This window comes from Propithecus coquereli, unplaced genomic scaffold (genome assembly GCF_000956105.1).
Source record: "Propithecus coquereli isolate 6110/MARCELLA unplaced genomic scaffold, Pcoq_1.0 Scaffold118, whole genome shotgun sequence".
Lineage (NCBI taxonomy): Eukaryota > Metazoa > Chordata > Mammalia > Primates > Indriidae > Propithecus > Propithecus coquereli.
This window is the reverse complement of record NW_012135858.1, coordinates 2418929-2438274: the sequence shown is the minus strand read 5'-3', so window position 1 is coordinate 2438274 and position 19346 is coordinate 2418929. Positions and strand designations below refer to the sequence as shown.

The window sequence follows — 19346 nt, the reverse complement described above, 5'->3', positions numbered from 1 at the left end:
GCTGCCTCAAACTCCTGGGCTCAAACAATCCTCCTGCCTCAGTCTCCTGAACACCTGGGACTACAGGCACGCATCACAACGCCTGGTTAATTTTTCTATTTTTAGTAGAAATGGGATCTCAGTCTTGCTCAAGCTGGTTTCAATCTCCTGAGCTCAGGCAATTCTCCTGCCTCACCCTCCCAGAGTGCTAGGATTATAGGCAAGAGCCATTGCGCCTGGCCAGGATTCGATATTCTTAAAAGTAGTGAGCTCACCAAACTGCAGGCATGCTTCCGTGATAAATATGAGGTGCGCTGGAAAGGAGATATCTACAACGTCATGTCCTTGATCTTATGCAAAGGTAGCCTCAGTCAAGTCTGAGTCATCATTCCTGCAAATACCAGCTTTAGTGATTCAGCCTAGCATAAAAAAGAAGTTCCAGAGCTAGAAAGACAAATGACCCATAAACATATAAGAATATATTCCACCTCATTGTTTTAGGATCTGCCTAAACAAATGTGAAAAACATGGGACTATAAGTATGTCTCAACATTTCTATCGTTTTTCAACTCTTTCTTTTTGCATTACATGCTGGGATAATTTCTCTTTTCAATCCTCCAGCTTGTATTCAGCCTTCAGTTGTGTCCATTCTGCTATTCAGGTCATCTGTTGAGTTCTTATTTCAATGATTTTATTGCCATCATCATTCATTGGTTCTCTTTCATAATATTCTATTCTTCCTTCATGGTTGCAACCCACTCTTATCTTTTGTTTGTTTGTTTATTTGTTTTCTTCTGTTTGTTTTTTTAAGACAGTCTCCCTCTGTCACCCAGACTAGAGTGCAATGGCCTCATCATAGCTCACTGCAATCTCGTACTGCTGGGCTCAAGTGATCCTCTCTCCTCAGCCTCCCCAGTAGCTAGGACTACAGGTATGTGCCACCATGCCCAGCTCATTCTTTTAAAAAATCTTTTGTATAGGTGGTATCTTGCTGTGTTGCCCAGGCTGGTCTTGAACTCCTGGTCTCAAGCAATCCACCCGACTCAGCCTCCCAAAATGATGGGATTCCAGGTCTGAGCCACCACACCTAGCCTATATTTATTTATTTATTTACCCAATAGCACCTGATGGCAAAGTATACCAAATATATAGATGTGTGTGTGTGTGTGTGTGTGTGTGTGTGTTGCCATTGGGTTAAAAAATCTCTCTTCTCACCTATAATCCTAGCACTCTGGAAGGCCAAGGCTTGAGGATTGCTTGAGCTCAGGAGTTCAAGACCAGCCTGAGGAAGAGTGAAACCCCATCTCTTGTAAAAATATTAATAGAAAAATTAGCCAGGTACAGTGACCTGCACCTGTAGTCCCAGCTACTCAGGAGGCTGAGGGAGTAGGATCTCCTGAGCCCAGGAGTTTGAGGTTACAGTGAGTTTTGATAAGGCCACTGCACTCTATCTGAGACACAAAGTGAGACTCTGTCTCAAAAAAAAAAGCCTCGTCCTTTGAAACAGATCAGAGCCCTTAAATCTCTTAAATAAATGTAGTTAACTCTCCAAGGAGTCAGAGAAATTCATGAATGAGAAAACTTCTGAAAAGTCTGGAAGGCTGAAGTAATTAAGGAAAGAAACTTGTTCTAGAAAGTTCCTCAGCCCTTACGAGGTGTCCTGCAGGTTTCAGGATAAAATTCAGACTCCTTAGTTTTACCAGCAAGACTTGGCTAGTGCCTCCCTTGGGCCTTATATCCTATCACTTTCCCCATCTCCTACTCTGCCCCCTTCCCCCAGCTCTACTAAAGAACTTGCTGTTCTCCAAAGGAGTCATCTGTTTCAGTTTCTGAACCTCCATATATGTGTTACCCTTTATTTGGAACATTTTGGCCCTGTCAAGATAATTACAAGACACTAACACAGTTTAAAGATAATTCTTTGTTTAAAGAATGCATTTATTGCTATTAGCTACTATGTTTCACCCCAATGTATGTATGCAATGTTATCTTCCTTTCCAAGGATGCCACAGCGATGATTTATGTGTCAGCCTCCTCCCCTTGTTCTTAGGTCATCAATGTCTCTGAGCTTTGGCTGTGCAGGTTCTACGTATGAAATAGGCATAAAGACTTTCAGAAAACACCCCATTTCCCCTCTCCAGGAGATAACATGTTGATTTATGAACAGTAATGATTTGTAAATGAGAGCAGATTGGGTCTTAGTTCAGATTCTGATAAATGTAACTTGAACTAGCCACTTTAATTTGTCTGGGCCTCCATTCCTATGTCTGCAAAATGAGAGTATCAGAAAGACGCTTTCCAACCTCTCTCCCAGACCGTAAATTAGATAACAGATAAAATAAATTTTGTTGTTTTTTAAATTTCTAATTTAATTTTAATTACTGAGCAACTACATTGTCTTTTAAAATACTGAAATAATATAAATAAATGTCCCCCCATGAATCCTGGAATTCTTCTTTCTCATTCTTTACACTGTTGCACAGTAGTTCATGATATGGTCAAGCCATCATTTATCTAATCATTTCTTTGATAATTGAAATTACAGTAGCTTCTAATCTGTCTTACTACAAACAATGTCAGAGTGAACAACTTCATAAAAAGTTACGTATTTTCTAATGAATCTCTGCTTTACTTACAGCAAAAAGTCCATGTTCTGGGCTTTGTCCCCACCATAAATCGACTAAGAAGAATAGAAACAAAGATCCCCGGTGTATGCAGACATTCACAACTCCCCTTGAGTTGGAGGACGGGGAATGGTGACAGAGCATTCTCACTTGGATGCCATAGGAAATCTGAAAACTGCAAGCTGGAGCTAAGTGAGCATCAGCTGTGGGCCGGGGGTCCCTCCGGAAAGGATATCAGGGCTGACGTATGCGGCTGACTCCCGTGAGGTTCAGGCCAAGGTTGAGCATGAAAGGGGGCTCAGAGAAGGACGTAAATCCTTGAGAGAAGTGAGGAGTCTCACAGCAGGGTGAGCCTGTCTGTGTGCTGAGTCACTGGAGATATAAAGACAGCAGACAGCAGGGAATCCCTTATCTCACTCCTTAATATAGCACTGTGGGATTGTGAAAGAAACTCAGGTAACAGTGGCGAGAGCAGGAAGGAACTTGGAAGCTTCTCTCTCCTGCTAGCACGGAGGCTGCTAAGGGAGGTCAGTGACAACTCCAACATGAAAAGTTGACACTGGTGGAAGGATGTACGGTGAAACAAAATAGCAAAAGGAAGAATAAGATCAGTCCTATTCAAAGCATCAAGGTGGCCAAGGAAGATCGATGAATTCATTTCAAAAGCAGCATGAACTACATGGACTGTACACTACTATTAATAAATGCCAGGCACAATGCTAGGGGCTTTTATAGTCAACACCTCCTTTGGTTCTCACAAGCATTCTAGGGGTTACATTACATATCCCCATTGGACATATGAAGACGTAGAGACCCCTCCTGCTTTATCTCCTTCCTTCACCAAATATTTGTTGACAGTCTATGGTGGACCAGGTACTATTCTTGGCACTGTAGATTCAGAGGTGAACTAGAAGACAAGGTCTCTGCTTTCATGGACCTATATTTTAGTAGAAGATGACAGATAACCAAATGAAAATATAAATGAATATATAAGCAAGAATATTAGATTGTGATGAATTTAATGCAGAGATTTAAAATAGGGTGATAATGAGGGAACTTTTTGGGGTGAGGGAAATACTCTACATCTCGATCCTGATGATGGTGGATACATGACTGAAGGCATTTGTCAGAATTCATGGAATGATATGCCTTATAAAGGGTGACTATTACTGGATGTAAATTATATAATATGTCAATAAGCTTGACATTTAAAAAATAGGGTGCTACAATAAAAGTGACTGATGGCTACTTTAGATTGGACAAGGGTCTCACTGAGAAGGAGGTAATTAAGCTGAGATTGAGTAGAAGAAAGAAGATGAAGGGGAAGATCTTTCCAGAAAAAGGAAACAGTAATTGCAAAATCCCTACAGTGGAAATGAGTTGGGCAAGTTCAAGTTAGAGTGGGGTGGTGACTTCGCAGAAATAGACAAGAACCAGAGCACTGGGAAATTTGGAAACCAGGATCAAGAGATCAATGTTATTTTTGATGCTACAGGAAAACTTAAACGGGTTTTAAGCAGGGGAGATACAAGTCCTTCCCTCTATCTGGTCACACGGAGAATGAGGCTTTTTCTATCTTTTGATTCCACTCTCCTCTAAAGCCTGGAAAGTCCTTATTCAGTCATCAGATGGCAAATCTCCTGTGGGAAATTTTCTATGGGCCTGGTCTGAAAGTGTTATACTTCACATTAACTCATATTCTAATGGCTAGAACCTCACCAACATGACTGCACAAAATGGCAAGGGAGGCAGGGAAATAAAGCCTATTTACCAGGTAGAAACAGAACCTGGTTTGGTAATCATCTGACAATCTCTGCCACCATTTTGTCTTGGAGGTAGATAGCACAGAACATGGAAATGGGTTGGATGAGATTGGTGAGAGGAAAAAAGGAATGGAAATGAAAGCTAGGTCCCAGTGCAATGGTTCATGCGTGTAATCCCAGCACTTTGAGAGACTGAGGCAGTAGGATCACTTGAGGCCAAGAATTTAACATCAGCCTGGGCAACATAGCAAGACCTCATCTCTACAAAAAAAAAAAAAACCAGGCATAGTGGCATGCACCTGTCTGTAGTCTTACATACTCAGGAGGCTGAGCCAGGAGGATCACTTGGGCCCAGGAGTTGGTTGCAGTGATTTGTAATTGTACAACTGCACTCTGTCCTGGGCAACAGGAAAAAAAAAAAAAAAGAAGAAGAAAAAGAAAGCTAGGATTTCTCTCACAGGTGCTGCACTTGGTAACAAAGGTGAAAAAAGATCTAGAAGATGTGCTTGATTCCTCTCCTTCCCTTGACCCTACCTAAAAGAAGGGATGATAAGTGAAAGAAGACACAAAGATCTCACCTACAGCAATTGAGCAGGACATCAAAGCAGACAGAGAGGGAGTGGTCTCTAAAGGGAAGCTGTCTCTGATGATAGAGATTATTTCTTTGAAGAAGGATGGACTCAGCCTGGCTAACTAAACCTCATACTTGATGGACACAGCCACCAATCCTGGTGGCAACAGACAGCAGCTATTTTGCCAGCATTAACAGTACTGAAGATGCTTAGACCAAAAATCTTCCTGGTAGATTCTCCCTTCACAGTGACAGAGGATATGGAATGACAATGGAGCATAGCATTACGTTTAACTAAACCCCTTTCCAAAACTTGCAAGTGAAGAATCCAACCAACTTGCTAATTTTCCAAATAGAAAAGTGAACTCTCTGAGATCATATTGTATTAATCTTCATATCCCTATGTACTATACAGCATAACACTCAATAAACTGTGCCCTCAGTAAACATTTGTGAAAAATTAAATATCTGTGTAGAGACTGTAGAGGATAAAGCAAGTCCACCTTGGATGCTGATCTGCCATGTTGACTTCTGATTAACCCCTGTTCTGAGAATGCCTCTAAGATTACCACTTTATCTACTGTTACTATAAATCCTGTGTGTAGGTCAAAACAACCATAAATCCTACCTTTAGGCAAATTCACATAGCATTCTTGTCTTTTCCTAAGGGGTGAACTTCAATTGTCCTACACATTCCTTCCCTATGGTATATAATCCTTGGGTTTGGGGGGTAATGGTGTGGGGACCCACAGTCTCAAGCCACCAGGGACATGGCTTCTGTTCCTAAGTCCCTATTAAATGTTTCTTTCTGAGAAACTGGATTTGTCAGCATCTTTCTCAGCCTCTCAGGTCCCTTGACCTTTGGGAGTAGGTTCACATAGACCTGCTCACTGTGCAACAGAGGCTAAGGTCAAGATACAAATCTCAAGTACACTGGAAAGTTATCTGAAAGTAACTTTCCATGCCATGACTTGGCTTTGATCCCATAATGATGAATCTTTTTCATTGAAAAGACTATCAGTCCTATCATCCATTTATCTGGTTAAAGACACAATACTCAATTTTCTTAGGAACTTGTATAGTTGTAAAACTTTAATAATCTGGCTGGGTGTAGTGACTCACATCTGTTATCCCAGCACTTTGGGAGGCCAAGGTGAGAGAACCACTTGAGGACAGGAGTTCAAGACCAGCCTGAGCAACATAACGAGACCCCCATCTCTACAAAAAAAATTTAAAAATAATAATAATAACCAGCCTGTAACTACTTGGGAGGCTGAGGAAGGAGGATGCTGGAACCCAGGAGTTTGAGGCTGCAGAGAGCTATGATTGTAGTACTGCATTCCAGCCTGACAGATGGAGACCTTTCCTCTAAAAAATAATAATAATAATAATTTTAATAATCTGTTCTGGTTTTTAATATTCTTTAACAATCTCAATTGACATGTCAATTAAGTCAATGTGATCAAATACATGTATATGAGTTATAACTTTTAAAATTCATTACACAAATGATACATGTTTATTACACAAATGATATATATTTATTGAATAAAATTTTATAAAATACAAAATAACAAAAAGAAGAAATTAGAAAGCACCCAAACATGGAAGCATAACTCAATTATGTAGAGATATTTGGCATTTGTGTTGTGAACTAAAAATAAAATCCTAAGCCCTCTGCTAACTGAATAGATCTCTCTCAGCAAGGGGGCCCCAGAAATGTCTTAAAACTGAGTTAGTTCCCAGCCATGATGGGATGAGAGACATAAAGCACAATTACATGATTTCCTTTCATAAACATTTGTGACTCCTCCTATAGCTTTTTGAATATGTGTATTTGACCACCCCGCTCATTATAAACTCCTGTTGCCTTTTTGTCTCTTCTTTGAAGCACCTGTACCTGACTTCCAGCCAGGGCTCTGCTTCCCGACCTGTTGGAATGGCCGCCCTGCAGGTTGCTACCCTATATGAGAAATAAAGCTCTCCTTTGTCCAAAGTATAAACCCCGTTAATTAAATTTTTTTTTAGTTAACAGTGTATATATCCCTTTACATATATTTACATGTATCTTTCCTTTATCAAGATTGGATCGCTTTAAACTTAATATTTTAGAATGTATATTTAAAAAATAAAGGGAAAATTTTAAGTGAGCATATTTTACATTTGTTTGCAAATACGTGTGCTTGATTCTTTGGTCCAGCCTTTATAGATCGTAGTCATTTTTCCTGAAAACAGATGTAGGTAAGACTTACTCTGTGGGCCTCCATAACAAAAGTGAGCCAAAGTTTAAAAGGATTTCGGGTTCACGTAAGTAAGGGCAGCATAGCAGGGATCCACAACACAGGTAGAATTTGAGCCAGTTGATCTCTAAGTTCCCAACACTGAGTTCTGTGACTAGTAAGGGAAGGCAAAAGGCAGAGAAAGGGGGGCAGAAGTTTTCAAGCTTGATCAAGATATAGGGAGCAGTCTAACAGGAAGGACTGCATATGGAGGAGTACTGGTGGATAAATTTGGAAAGGCAAATCACAGCAAGATGGAGGAGCTGTGCGCTATAATAAAAGTCTGAGGGGGTTGGGAAGAGGAAGGATATTAAGTCCATTAATCACTGTGTCCTCTTCCTTATTCTCATTTCCTCCTCTTGTCTTTCTCCTCCTTGTCTTAATTTTTGCATCTGAATGTCACTAGACCCCCAACCTTCTGAAGTCCCCTTTGCTTTTAATATTCTTATTAGCTCACTTCTTCCAATAAATCAGGACAGATTAAGTTTGCTAACAGTAATGAATGACCTCAAAATCTCAATGATTTAAAACAACAGAGGTTGATAGTCTATTTCTGTTATATAACATCCAGGAGTCAATCAGGGATTCAGGGTGATAGAGCAGCCACTATCACAAATGTTTCTCTCCATGCTAGAAAGAAAGAGTTCTGAAGCATTAGCAATCAAATCCTCATCTCTCAGATGACATACATAATTTTGCTCACATCTTATTGGCCAAAAATAATCATGTGGTCCCACCAAACCACAGATGGCCATGAGTACAATGCTACCATGTTTCTGGAAGGGAGAGAGCTAGAAATATTTGGTGAACATTACCAAGGACTATCACACCTTATAACTATGGAGAAAGTCCGATGTCAGTTTCAGATCTCTTTCTGACATCTATTTACCCATAAACTTGAAAGCACATTATTCTGTTCAGTGTTATGCATAGGCTCATATTCACTGTCTAAAAGCTTTTTGATACAAAATAATTCAATTTTTCACTTTTCCAAAGATTTCCCAATGTTCTCTTTAGGCTCCATCCAGCTCACTGGCCCTGTAAAAGTCTACACTCTGAATTTAACAACTAGAATGCCATATATTTCATTTCTTTTACCTTGTTCTATGCCATGCATAAGAGTTTCTCTCAATCATTTTAAATCATATTCAAAGGGAATGGATTTTACTTCCTCTATTGTGTTTATTCTCATCCTAGTCCATGAGGAGATCCTGGGGTGGGTGGGAGATTCCTGTATTGTAATTTCATGTCCTTACTGGCAGTGTTAAAGATGTCCTCTGTTGACATATTTTGTAATTCGCTGAGCTCCACCCTTTTCTTTTCTTATCTCTTCATCATGCTTTTTCCTTCTCTTTCCAAGATTACAAAATATAATCAATACAGGATGTAAATTATGGTTTAATTTTAATTTTCATACTGTGTGCCAAAGAATTGCATTTTCTCATCATGTCTTGCTATTCAAATCAACTATAATCAGACCCAGGAGTTTGAGACCAGCCTGGGCAACGCAGCAAAGAGCCTGTCTCTAAAATAAATAAATAAATAAATACCTTCTCTCAACCTCAGTCAGGTGTTTGAAATTCTACTTTAGTGTCTCTTTTTTTTTTTTAGTTGAGTTTGTGCAATAGTGACATTGCTAAACCCCTGTGCCAGCATAGGAGATCTTGAGCTTGTTCAGTGCAGCCCTACCCCAGTTCAGATGTGGACTTCTCCCCACCATGATTTAAGGTATCTAATAACTTATTAGGCTTAGGGGCACTGGAGCATTGTGGAAAAGCAACCAAAAGAGGAGCTGCCTCTACAAAAAGTACAGTCTCGCTGGATTTTCAGTGAGTGGCGGCAGGTGCGAAAGGAGCCATTGCACACCTTGACCCACACATCAAGACACTGGGGGAGGAAAGGAGCTTTTATCAGTGTATCTTCTCTCTTCATGAGACTCAGCCTTGGTGGTGTGTACTGGAGGTTGAGTGGGGGGCACTCCTTAGGCAACTTCCAAGATTAAGTCCATAGGCAACACTTCCTTTGCTACTCTTTCTTTTCTTCCTTCTCTTGTCCTCCCCTGGATTACCCTCTGCAACTTGCCATATGAAAACACCATTACCTTTTTTCTTCCACAATAAAATTGAATACCCCCTCAAAACCAGAGCCCACATCATTAGGCATTGTTTTTTATTTCCTTGGTGACAGAGAAGACAAGGTTTTCAAACACTGGGTAGAGGTAAGGGGAAGTATTTATATTCTGCATGAGAGTTGCCTAAGGAAGAGGAGAGAAAGAAATCCTCCACCCTAAATTGGGTTAATTCATCAAAGACACTCATCAAATTTTCTTCTTAAAACGAGTTGAACATTCACACCCTGCTATACTTGGAGCTTCATTAAAATGCAAATGAACACAGAAGGATATCTGTTATTTGACCTAAGTAAAGATTAATTGCAAAGTCTTTCCTGAGAGTAATTTTTGATAAATGAGAACTAGGGGGAAATTAGGTGCTTGAGAGAGATGTAGAAAGGGCCCAGCCAGAGAATGTGACCAGGCAAAGAATGCAGAAGGCTATAACGGTTTTGCTGTAGCATTGTGTAAGTTATATTTATTTCCTAAATAACAAATTTAAAATACTCATAACATACTCATATGATTTCACTTTCCAGAGAAATCTCATGGTTTGCTCCTTCTAACTATTTATTCATAATGTTCTCACTTACCTTGCCTGTCTTCTCCACAGTCACACCCATCTGGTCCTGTGCTAGATTATAACATTCTCTATTGTACCAAACTTCAATTCGATAACCCTATCTGTGAACTTGGCCACAATTCTCTCATCTCCTTTTTGCCACAGGCCCAAAATAGAGATGTTGAACCCTAGTAACTTCATACATGCCTCAGTGAGCGTCCAGTGAACTCTATACCCTCAGCCCACATCCCCACAACTGCTCTTTCGAGGACAGATGAGGCCAGGACAAACCTGAGATGCTCAGTGCAAAGATGCCTAAGGGGTTCAAGGTCGACTTCAGAGCAGAGCATGTCTGCAAAGTTGGCTTTTTCAAAGGAGTCCGATATCAATGAGGAACTAAGAAAGCATGGGAGAAATGAGTGCTATCATGGGAGTGAATGGGAAGCAGTTTGGCGCCAAGAGTAGAGAAGCTAAGTAGCAAAGAATGACCAATAAAAGACACTCGGCCAGGCATGGTGGCTCATGCCTATAGTCCCAACTACTTGGAAGGCTGAGAAGGAGGATCACCAGAGCCCAGGAGTTCGAGGTCGCAGTGAGCTATGATTGTGTCACTGCACTCTAACCTGGGCGACACAGTGAGACCCTCTCTCAAAAAAAAATTAGCTGGGCCTGGTGGCATGCCTGTAGTCCCAGCCACTTGAGAGGCTGAGATAGAGGATCACTCTCAAAAAAAAAAAAAAAAAAAGAAAAAAAAAGCTGCCAATAAATGACTATCAATCGAACAGCATCAGTAGCCATGGGACTATAACCAGATGTGTTACCCAACCACTCTACATAAAAGGAGAGGAAAATTTGGGGTTATTTGAATACATGATGACTTTACTGTGGTGATTATTAATATTACCTATTAATACTTTGATCATCTTCTTCAAAGTTAGAGGGGTCTGGGGAAGCTAGGGTCATATTTCTGTTAACTTTATTATTGTTTACCCCTCATTATCCCAACACTTCAAGGATTTGTTGCCTGGGGAGATTTGTGTTATAAGGTGATACCCCAAAGCTGCTGGGATGTCCTAAGGCTCTGAAATTGAACTACTTTTCTGGAAGCTGATGTATTTAGTTATCTGCTGACCATAACAAACCAAAGACTGCAACAGACCTCATCCCAGGACAAATGTAGACAGAGAATTAGGAAGTCCTATATCACTAGAGAAAGCTTAGGGTTTGCAAAACTGTGCACACTTTTTGTTTTAAATTTTCTATATAGGCTTGACAACATTTAGGGAAAATTAATGCAACATTACCAGGGCCAAGTTAAAGATTAATGCTTAATCCTAAACCCCACACCCCATAATTCAGGATTTCTCTTGAAATTCCTACTGAAGATTGGCTTTCTTTTAATCACTGCTGAATCCACAGCAAGTTACACAAACTTTCTAACAGAAAACCATTTGTGACTGACAGAACAAATGAACTCCCTTCTGAGAAAGTGAATTTTAAAACGTAGATGATCATTCTATATCCTTAGTTTTGGTTGCCAATGCAAATGAGTCAGAGGATTTGCTTCAGACACTGAGATAATTGTGTAACTCTGCAGCGGAAAATGCCATTGGAGAGTACTTGCTGACCTCATAGCTGAAAAAAAACTATTTAAAAGATGTGGAAACCAGATGTTTCAGTCACATTTCAGCCGCTGCTCTGAGAACTCACAGTGAGCAGTCCCTGACAGACTGTTACTTCGCTACAACTGGAGAGATGACCATCTTAATTTACTTATTTGTCTTGCTGTGGGAAGAGGCTGCAGGATGGGGATTCAGGAATGGAATTTTTCATAACTCCATATGGCTTGGTAAGAAACTTCACTCGCGAGCTTCTTGTGGGAATGTCGATTCTTTGAAATCATGGAGAAGTGAATTAAAGCAGTAAATTTTTCTACTCTGTTCAAGGATGATGTTTTCAAAGAAAACACTTAGGAAAGATAGCCGTTGGAATGTGTAAAGCATTTTTTTTAAAAAAGTGTTTTCACCTTCTAAAATTTAAGAATAGGGTTTTATAAAGTGAATTGTTCCATAGAAAACAACAATGAATACATTCAGTATAAAATAATATTTAAAAATTTTTCAAAGCAGATGTGGTAGCATAGTGAGGAGTATTTTTTTAACAAACTAAAACCACCAATATGTTTTTTTTATTTCAATGCATTTGCAGTCGGATTTCAGAACCATAACAGGTAAATTGGTATATATTACTACGAAAATTTTGTAATCATTGCTCCATGTGGTCTGAGCTGTAGTGTATATCTTAGCTTTCCAAAATATCTTTTGACTATTATGACAAAGCCAGCTTGCAATATAGAAAAAAATGAAAAATGTTTCTCCTTCTGAATGCATTCTTGCCACATTGATTCCTTTTGTTCATGTTAACCATATAAATGGCTAACTTTCCTAACCCTTTTGTTAGACAAGGAAAGTTTCTTTTGTTGTTTAGTTAAGTGTAAGGAATGACATAGGCGAAATGGTAAAGATAAACGATAGATCAAAAAAGTCAAAATACGGAAAATCCAAAACACCCCTTACAGTGCACTAAGCAATGCTTTAATTCTCATGATTCACACTGATATTGCCTTATGTTCATTATTCTGTTTAACAGTAAAAAAAATTTGAATTGTTTGGGGAAAAAATTGATGGATTCTTGCATAGAGTGAAGAAATGAGAGAAGGCAAATTAACCTATATCTGTTTTTATGCTTGCTAAGCAGCACACAATTGTAGAATATTTTCCCTTTCAGCATTTTTCTCTCTGGTAATAACTGCAACCAGGAGGGTTTCATTAAAAAGCCTGATTTGTAATGCACAGCCTTGCCGCCTCTTTTTTTCAGCTTGAGCCAGTGAACCAGTTTCACTGCCATCCATTTGGCCAACATGCGATCTGTAATTTAGTAGAGCAACAAGCAAATCTCTTCATTTACTTTCATTGCACACAATCAAATTTAGGACATATATACATATTTGTCAGAAACTTTTTTAAATGTCAAGAAGCTAGTAAGAATTAAACCCATATGGATAAACTTTGAAATTCTGGCAAACTCTCTAAAAATCAAGTAATTTGGATTTCTTTTTTAAGTGATGTTGTATATTACAAAAATATAAACCTGGACAATAGAAGTTCAGAGGTAGAAAGGAGCAAACTGAAATGTTTGTTAATAATATACTGCAAATCTGAGGCTTGGGATAATAGCAAATTGCTTCCATCTGGGATGAATTATTGGCCAGTCAGCCTAGTACTACACACTGTTTACAGTTGGTTGGGTCGATATCATATCAGAAACTATTTAGGGAGGAAAGAGAGCTGGATTAAAAGGCAGGAATCTGCCAGCAACTATCAAGAACAGGACACTTTAAATTCTCTAGGTTACTGTTCCAAACTGGTAAAATGAGAAGGTAGAAGTAAGGGATCCCTAAGGTTTATTTTAACTCTGGTAGCCTCTAATTTCTTAAATAGTACTTTAAATGAAACAAAACAAAAACAATAAAAAAAACTCCACTTAAGGACAGAAGATTTCAGTTACATGTATCATGAAAACTGAAAATGCACAGATAAGCAATTCTTTTCAGTCATCATCTTGGAAAAAAAAGGGAAGGGAAAAGTAACATATCTTGAGTTCCCACTAGGGTGCAGAGGTATCATTATTCCTATTCGATAGATGGGGAAATTGAGGCCTATCAAGTTATACAAGGTTATACAATTCCTCCGTGGTAGAACCAGCAGTGGAAAGCAGATTCAACATTCTACTGTCGCTACTTGCTAAAAGAAAAAAAAAATTATCGGTTAAACAAATTTTTAATCTTAATAAATAAATGACTATTGGCTAGGAAAATTAATAAAATATTATTTCTTCTGAAAGGTAAAATTAAGATTCATTACAAAGGTCCATCTTAATAGCTTAAAATTCTGAATTGAGGACTACTTTAAATGCCTTCTTTAAAATTAAGTACCTATTATATACCAAGAGTTCTCAATTTGTTCATAAGGCAAGATACCAGGAAATTTGGTGCTCTTTGAGAAACAATGTGGAATGTTAATATTTAATACATTAAATTGAAATTATAACATAGAAAATTTTTGCTATTTCAGTTACTATGCTCTACAAGGCAAGTATTCACAGGTACCAAAAGTTTAAGAAAAATTACTGGGAGGAAAACTTAAAACTATTTTTTTTAAATCTCGATTTATTTTTCTGAAAACATATTTCAATTTTGGAGTAAAAATATGAAGGAAATCAGTTTGAGAAAAAGTGGCATACATTAAAATAATTCCTAGAAAATTTTTTTCAAATAAAGATCTTTTAGTGTATATTCTTAGGGAATAGACACAATTTTAACATTTTTAATAATTAACAACAATCTCTATTATAATACATATATTAAACATGCCTCCCCTCTCTACCAAAAGCCTTGATGTTCCTCTATTTCAAGATAAATATATTCAAAATGTTCACTGATGTCCAAGTTCCTTGAGGACAGGATTTAATCCATGGTGCCTAGCAAAATGCTTCATGGTATATGCTCAAAATAACCAAATTGGAAACTAATGAAAATTTAGTGAGGCTTTGCCATATGAAGGACACCTGGGCAGCAGGTGACTTTCAAAGGGGAAAACAACTCGACTGGTTATGACTTGATGTTCCTGGCATTCTCTGACCTATGAGCATGAGAATAACAGGCTTTACCATATAATGTACAAGAGCAGGATCCCTTGGAGTGCAGAAAAACAGAGAAAATACCAAGCACCGTCTCCCATTGACCTATGACAGTGTCAACCTCCAGTTTGGGGAGGAGAACCAGGAAGTACATTTTCTGGATTCATGTCTTGCTGCATGCCAAGAAATATGTATTCTCATTGGAAATGGTCTTGATGGTGGCTATTGCACAGGTCAGGGTACAAAGTCTTAACCATAACCTGGCAGACTACACAGGACGATTAGAGCTAACTATAGAGCTAATGTTATGACTATTGTCCTGGGAATCTTTTCATATTGTTTCTATGGCAGAAAGCACTCCAAACTCAAAACAATCCATTATAAGTGATCTATTGGAAGATAACTCACATATGACCTAACATTGCCTAAAATGTGTTGGGAACAACATGTAGACTAAAAAAACATATCAGATAAAGAATTTCAGCACTAACTGGTAGTTAGGTGTGTCCAGTTTTTTCTCTGCTATGTTTAAATCTATTTTTCTTTTTCTTAGTTTAGTATTTGTTTGCTTTGGATTCCCTCAGACATTTCATTAGTTTTCTGTTTACTAAATACTTAATTCTATTGCATTAGTCATTTCCCTCAGATGGATATTTTGGCTTATTTTTCTCCATCTTTGTGAGCCTACATAATGAATCCATTCTCATTGGTTTCTTTTGCCTTCACCTCCTTTTTTCCCCCTATTGCTTACTCTTCCAAGTTTTTATATGACCTAAGGCCAAAAGAAAGCCAAAACTTTATTACCTTTTGATAACGTAGAAATACAATACTGTATTCAAATTTTTTTTCAGGCCATCTCGTCAATAAAAACATAATTTAGCCTGTAGTTTCTGTCTATGCCCCCCAAATTCCCCTAAAATTCCCCTCATTCATATTTTTTTCCAAAGCTTTCTAACAATAAAAACGTAGCCACCCAAGGCAGCTGACCCAGAAAGCCCTTTGGCAGGAACAATAGCTGATGTAATCTTCCAGCTGAGGCCACAGAATTTCCCCGTTGCACAAGAATGGATAATAGTGCATTTATGACCTGTGTGATTTCACAGAACAGGCAGCAGGTGTGTACCACAGAGAGGCCCGGTCTGGCAGATACAAGCTCACCTACGCAGAAGCTAAGGCGGTGTGTGAGTTTGAAGGCGGCCGTCTTGCGACCTACAAGCAGCTGGAGGCAGCCAGAAAAATTGGTAACTGATGGACAATGAGTTTTCTTCTTTTTCACCCTCGGGAGGTTGGAGGGGGGAACCCGCCTTTCCTATTACCCTTATTAAGACTTGTCTCTCCATCCCCTAGGTGGGACATCTCTGCTCTCTGGCTTCTCCCATCTATCTGCCGAGAGCTGGCGCAAAGTGTCTAGTACTAGCAACTTACTTGAGGTCACAACCTAGTGGGAGCTAAGAAAATAAAAGTCAAAAGGAAATGAAATGACCTCAACATCATTTAAATTTCTCATTAATTTTAGCGCCATTGCTATTCATTTTTAATATTGTTCTACCTCTACTTGACCTCTGAGTATGGGTTTCCTCAGTTAGTAAATGATGCTGCAGTACTACGTTGAGTCTCACAAGGAAATTTACTTGGTAGGAGAAATATCAAATTTAGTGGCTTTTTTCCCAATTTTTTTTTTTTTACATTAAGTGGGCAAATGCGTTTTGTACTTTAGGATCAAAAGCTTTGAGGAAAAGGTGGATAGGCAGGTTATAAGATAGCAGGAGAAAGAAACTAGAAAGATGATGTTGGAAGATCTGGTGAAAACCCCAGAAATTAACTAGTATTATTTGCTTCTTTATACAAAAATTGTCTGCTCCCATCTCACCAGGACTTCGGGAGAGTGGGCCACCCCCATTCAGAACGCCTTTGCTGTCAGGATGATATCTGGCAAAGTTTATGCTATTATTATACATTACCCAGACAAAACTAACAGTGTTCTCTCAAACGCCCCAGAGTCTTCCCAGACAACTGGTCATCTGTAATCACAGGTCTGTGTGGGGCAAAGTAATTGGAATGATGGATACAAAGGCCATAATCTTTACTAGCTATCCTGGACCTCTAGTAAATTTCCTCTTGGATAGCATTGGCAGATATTAAAACAGCCTCCGAAGCTGAGCAAGGGAAACAGGGCTGAGCCTTTAGATGAAACTTATGAGAAAATGTATCTTTATTCAAATCTTTAAAAATATTACTAACATCTTAATTGATCCTGAAACAGAAATTAATTAAACCACCACTTGAAATTTTTTTTTCAGAATTGATTACAATTTTAGAAATTATCTCATGGCCCTAGATAGGCCATTTGTGAAAAGAAGCCAGCTCTGAATTTGGATTATTTTCGTATCTACAGTATTATAATTTCTTGCCCCTCTGCATCTTTTTTTTCAAGTAAGATGTAGTTTTCTAGTAAAAACAAAAAGTTAAATTTTATGTGATTCAAATTTTTTTTATTATTTTTCAAGAAAACAGATTTTCCCTTTTACCTAAACTAGATTTGGGCAGTTAAGAAACTTACTGTTGCAAGTAGTCATCTTTGTTAAGATGACCTTGCTCTGCTGAGAGAGTTTACCAGTTTAGTCCATAACCCTTCTTCCTCTTGCAGGATTTCATGTCTGTGCTGCAGGATGGATGGCCAAGGGCAGAGTTGGATACCCTATTGTGAAACCAGGGCCCAACTGTGGATTTGGAAGAACTGGTATTATTGATTATGGAGTCCGTCTCAATAGGAGTGAAAGATGGGATGCCTATTGCTACAACCCACATGGTTGGTTAAAAATAATAATTTTATGTTTTGCAAAAATGGTTACATGCTACTAAGAGGTTGTTAAAAAAGAAATGGCTTCTTCTTCCAGCAATAATCAATCTGGTGATAATTCTTACTGATAACTACCATTCATAAAGTGATTATACTATGCCAGATTTTTCTTTTGCTTGATAAACTTTAGTGTCTCTGAGCTCCTATTCGATCATTGCCATAGATCAAAATGTAGGGTAAACAAAGAAGTGTTCATGAAAAGGTTCTTATAACATTCCATTGCCCTTTATAAGAATGCCATCTTAATTCATAAATTTGTATAAATTGCTTTCTTTTCTCATAGAAGCCTGAATATTTTTTACTCTGGGAACATGGGTACAGAATCCTGGGAGACTTGCTCTTACCCAATTCTTAGTGCATTTAGCTTACTTTGGAATTTAGTGGTATTCGGATTATTTAGGATGTGGTTAACTTGAAGGAGACTGAGAACTGCCTCAACCAGCACAAGGACAACAGCACATTGAAACATCATTGGAATGAAAAAATCATAAAAGTATCAGAAAAATAAAGCAATCATTATTAATTAATCAATATCACCAGGTTAGAGCCAATTAAAATAAGAAAGAATAGAGTCATTAAGAAGTGTTTAGAAGTACATTTGCTCATTTCAAGTTCTGAATGTATGACATGATGTTGACTACTTTTGTGTGTGAATATTTTTTAACCAATTAACAGTGCTTAGAGGCCCAGTCAGCTTGGTAAATCTGTCATTTACTAAATAAGCAATAGGTGAGGCAATAACTGCATGTAACATAAAATATAGAGCTGAATAGATATAGCTACATAGGCAGCCAAATTAGTTTAATATTCAAATTTCTTCCACTCTAATAATATATGCAACAAAAATACGATGGTATGGGACAGAGAAATTTGCTCCTGAAAGTTGGCAATATACTTGCTTATGTAGACATGCAAACTATGTATAGTACATTTCATTTTACAATAAGAATGTTTTATATTTGCATAACATCCTTAAGTTATTTTCTATATTTTATCCTCCAAGTAACCCTGTGAGGGAGATAATGAGAGAGGCATACTTATATTAATTTTACCAATGAAGAGAATGAGGCATGGATTGGACACAGAGCTTGAAATAGATCCCTGACCTTATTGTGTTGCTCCCAGCCTTTCTCAGATCCTGTCTAGCCTTCACAAAATAAGCTTTCTTAACTCCGAGGAATTAAGGATTCTAACACAATTTTCAAAAATAGCTATTTTAAAGAAGAATATTCTTGGGAAAAAAGTTCTAATTAATATAATTTAAAAATCTTTAAATGCTACCCAGAATCACCACCACCACCACCACACAGGTTGTTTTTTTTCCAGGTTCTACCTTTTTCCTAGACACTAGACACTTAACTGATATGGATTAAAATTAAGCAGGGCTCCTTCCTAGCTTTCCCTCTAGATCACATTGCAAACCTCTGGCTCTGGCAGAAGTGTTTGTTTTAATTGTTTGTTTGTTTTTCCTATGACAGATTATGACATACTGAAATCTATAAAACAATGAATGACTTGGAAAAAGCAAACATGAATATCTCCACCAAATCCTGAAATACGAGGATTAGGATGTTAGTTTAAAACAAGTAAAGGGAGTATAGAATAATTACTAATTATTCCTTTTAATTGGATTAGAGTGATCTTTAAGGTTGCTTGCAATCTTGAAATTCCATAATGATTTTCCAAACAGAATTTATGGGACTCATTATTCTAAGTGTTTGAGTCCCTGAAGACACAATGGTGACACCACAGAAAAAAATCTTGATTGGGCTGTTGGTGACATGGATATATATATATTTTTCAAAATACATAGATGTGTTCACAAAAGACTTGTACATTTTATGTTTTAAGAGATAAAAGAAAGCAAAAATGTAAACAGAAGCACAATTCAATTAACTAT

The 19346-nt window shown here is 38.0% G+C and overlaps 1 protein-coding gene across 1 annotated transcript in view; it reads left to right on the top strand.

The window, feature by feature from the left end:
• The first annotated feature begins 11571 nt into the window (after positions 1-11571).
• The window catches only part of TNFAIP6 (tumor necrosis factor, alpha-induced protein 6), an 18609-nt gene continuing 10834 nt past the window's right edge, over positions 11572-19346 (top strand). Inside the window, exons 1-3 of the mRNA XM_012659129.1 lie at positions 11572-11737; positions 15690-15827; positions 17234-17395. Of these exons, the coding sequence (XP_012514583.1) occupies positions 11644-11737; positions 15690-15827; positions 17234-17395 (394 nt within the window). The 5' untranslated portion in view covers positions 11572-11643. The remainder of the gene's footprint in view (positions 11738-15689; positions 15828-17233; positions 17396-19346) is intronic.